General features: G+C 39.3%; 1 protein-coding gene across 5 annotated transcripts in view; it reads left to right on the top strand.

The window, feature by feature from the left end:
- The first annotated feature begins 3296 nt into the window (after positions 1–3296).
- Golga1 (golgin A1) overlaps positions 3297–6000 on the top strand; it is a 56719-nt gene continuing 54015 nt past the window's right edge. For 2 of the 5 annotated variants that reach the window (XM_059260236.1, XM_059260233.1), the window contains exons 1-4: positions 3297–3427; positions 3659–3811; positions 4115–4163; positions 5234–5517. In XM_059260236.1, coding sequence (XP_059116219.1) covers positions 5383–5517 — 135 coding nt within the window. In that variant the 5' untranslated portion in view covers positions 3297–3427; positions 3659–3811; positions 4115–4163; positions 5234–5382. Of the gene's footprint in view, positions 3428–3489; positions 3812–4114; positions 4164–5233; positions 5518–6000 lie in introns of those variants that run through there. The other 3 variants (XM_059260235.1, XM_059260234.1, XM_059260238.1) reach the window with 3 other exon arrangements.

Here is a 6000-nt window from a genome sequence, read left to right as displayed (position 1 = left end):
TCCTGTAACTATGTTTTCTAAAGTGAAAATCAGTATAGAACTCCATTTTTACACAACACTGTTAATTATTCAGAACTGTAACACCATTTCATAATGTTAAAATATCATTATTTCTTTTTGTGGTTTTATCTTTTTTTTTTTTTTTTTTTTACGTTAGCCGACTACTCAAAGCAGTGTTTTGGGGGTTTTGTCTTGTTTTGTTTTACATATTCTGATAGCAGATTCGGACTTTTAAAAACAATTTAAAGTACATTACATTGCATTGTACAGACTTGCTTACAGACTCAGTCTGAATTTAGTCACAGAACAGTCTACAAGTTGCAAATATTTTTCCTTTAAGTGGACAATTGTAGTCTGTATCCTAAGACAATCATCTTTTTAGATGTATTGTTTGTGGGAATATCACTAATTTCAGATTTCAGACTTTAATTTTCTCACAGGCTGATGAAATGAAAATTAATGGGTTGTTACATCACGTTCAAATTAAAGGAATTATGGCAAGTTGTTACAGGTCTGCAGTGCAAGGTATTTAAATTTTTTTTATTTGTGTATTATCACTATTTTGTCTTTTTTTTTTTTTTTCCTTTTAAAACTGTCATGAATGTCCACTCGTCCCTGGTTCAAAAGTGAGATTTATAAACATTACAGTTTGAACCATGAATTTTCTTAAACATGAAACAAGCAAAAATAGCCTTTATAGCTGGGCAGTGGTGGTGCACGCCTTTAATCCTAACATTCAGGAGGCAGAGGCAGGTGGATCTCTGTGAGTTCTAGGACAACCAGGGCTACACAGAGAAACCCTGTCTTGAAACCTTCCCCCCACCAAAAAAAAAAATAACCATTATAAAATTTCAAATGATGTTACCCTTTTCCTCAGTAAACATTTCCAAACCACAGAGACATGCCACTGTATGTTTCAAAATTTAACTCCCATCCTTTTCTGCACTCCTAAGTTAAAAGGATACAGTGATGTATTTTAAAAACTTCAGGGGGAAAAAATTAAAGTGTCATAGGATAGTAAGTTTTGTTACTAGTTCCTGAAAAATGGGTTTTTTAAATAATTATTTATTATATCATCATTAAATTACATTGTGTGGTTCAGTAAAATAATTCAGAACTTGATTTTTGTGGCTTTTTGTTCACCACATAGACCATAATCACTAGTTTTCCAGACTTTTTTAATTTTAATAAGCCTTGCTCTTCAGCTGGAGTCCTGTATGGATTCTTAAAAATTGATGTAGAAAGGTCTTACATATTAAGAAATGCAGGTAAGTATCCTAATATATTCTTAGTAGAGACTACCAGGGAAGGAACGTCCCCAGATAAGTTACCCTGGTTTTCTAGCACCAATATAAGTAGTGGTTGCATTTGTCACTGAATCACATGAAGTAGTTAGAAATTACTTATTTTACTTTGCTGTAAAAATTTGTATAATTTCACAGAACTTTGTTATTTTCTGAGCAGTTTCCATTTTAAGACTGAGTGTCAGTTAGCTTTGTTCAAAGTATCACTAAATATTAACTTAATCGAGTAAGAAGTTTTTTAAAATTGTTTGATCTTCTTTACCCTAAAAATAATGGTGAATCCATTGTCTACATTGTTAGTCAGAAATGCACTTGTTGAAATCATAGCAGAAACTATACTTGACTTTCTAGTAATATGAAACACTTTATTAAAAAATTATGCTTGTCTGTAACTGAAATGTTATAGAGCTGTAACACTGTAGGGATTATAGAGTATATTTATTAGCTCTCAAGAGATTGAAGCACAACAATTTTCTTGTAACAGTCCTTATCCAAGTGCTCTCTTTCATGCAAGTAACAAAGCTAACCAGTTGTTTATGTAGTTGATCACAGATCACTATTATCCTTGAGACAGTCTTCATTTGTATTAAAATTTGGGTATTGTGAGTTAATATTTTAGAATAAACCTGTCAGTCAGCTAGCTCTGTAAACTGTTTGGATTCACAAAGTTTATGTGTTAATGATAAATTTTGAAGAGACTATTACTATAATGACTTAAGGGGAAAATTATATTGTCAGTATCATTTGACTTGCACATTTGTGTTGTAAAAGTCTTGTCTGTTGGTGTTTCTACATTGCTTAAACCACACATTCTCTTAAAGGAGTTTTGTTTTGTTCCTTTCCAGCAGTCATTTTCTGCTTTTGTCTGTTAAATTAACATTTTATAAACCTTAGATATTGACAAGTTGTTGAACATTTTCTTGAGTTGATCACTTGACTCGTGATTTGTCATAAAGGATGCAAGCCTTTCACTTCTTCACTACTTAAATTTCAAACACTGTGATTCTGCAGAGCAGATTCTGTAGGCATTGCAATGTACTTTCCTGTTACACAGTGCCTATCACTGAGGGCACTTAAATACTAGAGGTTGGAAAATAAAATGTTGTTTTGATGTTTGTTAAATAACAAGATTACAGAATATTTGGTTTTTGTGGTCAGTGATTTTGCATTGATAAATATCTCTAGAATGTGTATACATTCATCAAGTGTGAACTCTTGTAAATGAATTTTGTATCTTAAATCACGTATAAAGTGTATCATCAATATAAAAAATAAACATTATTTGCTTAAAGTTTTATGTATTTCTTTAGTATTATTGACATGTTTCCTTGTTTGGGGTTATATATACCTCAGGCACGCTCATAATGCTACTTTGTAGATTTGAGAGTACTGATTTTGCTGTTTGCTACAACTAGGACATGGAGAAAACTGTAAAGAATAGATGGAATCAACAAACCCAAGGGCTGGTGTTTCCTTGGGCAGGACTGAAGTTACTTTAATGTAGAATGCTTGGCTTGGAATTGAGGAATATAGAAGTCCGGGGCAGAACAAGGATAATGAGGTTCTAGAAACTTCTTTCAGTTGTATGAAATGTGTGCTCGACAGGAACTCGGACCTCGGACGCTAAAGTTAAAACCTGGATCACTATGTGCGAAGTGCGCGTTGTAGTTTTTGGAGTAGTTTCCTGTAGCCGAAGGACCAGCCCTCGAGTACCGCCTGCCCCGGGGCCGCGTCAGCCACGGGGCTCCTCCCACTTCAGAAGCGAAGTTCTTGGCGGTCGAGTGCAGTCCGGTTGGTATCCGCGGTCCTGCACATGCTGACGTGGCAGTGGCCGGGCAGCCAAGATATAAGTGCCCGCTCCCGGTTGCCGTTCTAGCCCAATGGCCCAAACAGTTCGCTGGCGCGCCAATGGGTCGCGTATGGGCGCATGCGCGAGCGGAGAACGCGCCGACGCGCAACCACTTCCGGCGCGCAGCAAACGTGCGGTTCCGGGTTGGTGCTCGGCTAGCCGGCTGGAGGTGGGGGGCTGGTGACGCTCCTCGCGCCCCCGAGAGTCCGCGGAGGCGGGGCCGTGTTGGCTGCCCCAAAAGCAGCAAGTTCGCTGCCGAAGCTGCAGGACGCAAGTAGGCCTCCTCCGGTAGTCTCGGGCAGTCCGCCACTAGGCGGGGACACACCGGACCCCGACCCAGGGGTGGGGGCGGTGTTGGAGTGCTCAGGGGACTCGGGTGGGGGCGGAAGCGGCCCCTTGGCCTGGGGGTCGAGCCGTCCTGCGACCTTAGCCAAGTCACCACTTCTTTCTGGGACGCAATCTTCCTGCTGTCAAACAGAGGTTGGGTACCTCCCTTGGTTGACAGCCCTATCGAGGACGCGGCTCCAGAGCGAGCCAGAGGGAGTGGGATACAAATTGCGGTGGCCGGCATCTCTGGACCTTAAGCATCTGTATGAACTTTACTCCAAAGACTTAGTGCGAGTCAAGACTCAGAGACCAGACTACCAGGTCTGACCAGGTAAACACTGTGTGTGAGAATCAGCTGAGAAATACTGTCCCTTGGAAACCTTCAACTAATTCAGTACTCCTAGGAAGAAATGAATGTAGGCACCTAACGCTGTGAGAAAGTCTTTCTGCTTTTGTAAGTGGAACTCTCAGGTTGTTCACAGGGACTTCGGTGCATCCTCTTAACAGCTGTACTATAGTGACAAGATGTTTTGTCCATTTAAGTCATCCCTGCTCTCCTTTCATACCGCCTTCGATGAACATTTTGGTCTTGCACTTGAAATATCCAACCCGTTTTACCTTTGTTTTCACGCAGGGCAGTGACTTTGACCTCCAGACTGTTTTAAATATAGTAGGTAAGACAGGTGAGTACAGTGGTTTACAGATATTGGTGGTAAAGTTTTTGAAGGATTTTATAGACTTAATGGATAATCTGAAGTGGTAAGGAATCGTCTGTCATCTTAGAGCAGAGTGTATCCTTCACAAGCCATGAAAAGTTAAGGTTGAAACAGAATGGTAGGAGTTTGTTTTGTTTTGTTTTTTAAACAAGATCACACTACGCAGCCCTGGCTGGCCCGGAACTTGCTGTGTTCCACTATGCAGACCAGACTGGCATTGAATTCACCGAGATATTTGTGCCTTTGCTGGGATTAAAGGCCTGCACCACCACACTTGGCCCAGTAATGTTTTATTGAGAGGAAAGAATTTTTGAATCTCATGTTAAATATCATATGGGAAGAAAAGAAATTGTAGCTTGAAGTAATATTATGAAGCACAAAGAAAATCACACATTTCCACACAGATGTGAAAAGTTAAAGAGTATCTGATGGCTATATTTAGTCTGAGTTTCTTGGGGTTTTTTTCTAGGTTGTGACTTTTTTTTTCCCCCCTCTGGGAAGAAGCACCTAATTGAAAACCAGGGACTGAGTTGCATATTTTATATCTTTTTACTTTTGTGTCTTTGACTTACAGAGAGCACTAAATTCTTAGTAATCATATTATTAGAAGACTCAAAAGCATTAAGTAATGATTACATGGTATTGACCTGGGAAATTTTACTGCATGTCGTACACCATTGCTAATACTAAAACAAAAAGTTGAGATTTGTGAGTTAAAGAGCTCTGTGTTCAGATACTAGCCCTCTAACTTAGCCACATAGTCCTTGGCAGGTTGTTCTGCCTCTTTCTGACCAGATGCAAATAAAGCACCTGAGTGCTTTTTAAGTGTTTAATAATTGTGTTCTGTGTGTGTGTGTGTATACTTACTATGAGACTACTTTTGAAACCTGAAGCTTAGTGTGTGTGTGTGTGTGTGTGTGTGTGTGTGTATACTTACTATGAGACTACTTTTGAAACCTGAAGCTTAACATGACAACTGAGATATGAAATCTTTCCAGTGTTTAACTTGGAGCTATCTCTTTTCATCTGATTTATAGATACTGTTTTGCCAAAATTCTTTGGCCAGCATTTAAGTGAGATGCAGCTAAACTGGAGACCTGAGCCTTTGTAGGTACTTGTGTCTTTTATTTCATTCACTGAGAAGTTCAATGGTTAGTTACCCTTGCAAGATAGATACACAGAAAAAATGTTCGCAAAACTAAAGAAGAAAATTGCAGAAGAGACTGCTGTTGCTCAGAGGCCAGCAGGCTCGACTAGGATCCCACGGTCTGTGAGCAAGGAGTCTGTGGCCTCTATGGGAGCTGACTCAGGAGATGACTTTGTAAGTATCTTCTCCTGCTTTGAATATTTGATGCAGTCTGTATATACTTTATAAATATTATTGCAAGAAATCTTTCCAATGAAAGCTTTTAGATTGCATGATTATTTTATGCTTTTTCTAGTTTATAAATATATAAAAAAAAAAACGCCCCTCTCTCTCTCTCTCTTTCCCCCTTTGGTTTTTTTTGTTTTTTGTTTTGTTTTGTTTTGTTTTTTTTGTTTTTTTTTTTAAAGATTTATTTATTTATTATGTACACAGAAGAGGGCGCCAGATCTCATTACAGATGGTTGTGAGCCACCATGTGGTTGCTGGAAATTGAACTCAGGACCTCTAGAAGAGCAGTCGGTGCTCTTAACCTCTGAGCCATCTCTCCAGCCCCCCCTTTGGTTTTTTAAGACAGGGTTTCTCTTTGTAGCATTGGCTGTCTAGGAACTCGCCCCGTAGACCAGGCTGGCTTCAAACTCCCAGAGATCTACCTGCCTC

Source organism: Peromyscus eremicus, chromosome 4 (genome assembly GCF_949786415.1).
Source record: "Peromyscus eremicus chromosome 4, PerEre_H2_v1, whole genome shotgun sequence".
Lineage (NCBI taxonomy): Eukaryota > Metazoa > Chordata > Mammalia > Rodentia > Cricetidae > Peromyscus > Peromyscus eremicus.
Note: the sequence above shows the minus strand (reverse complement) of the source record. Positions and strands in the feature narration are given on the sequence as shown.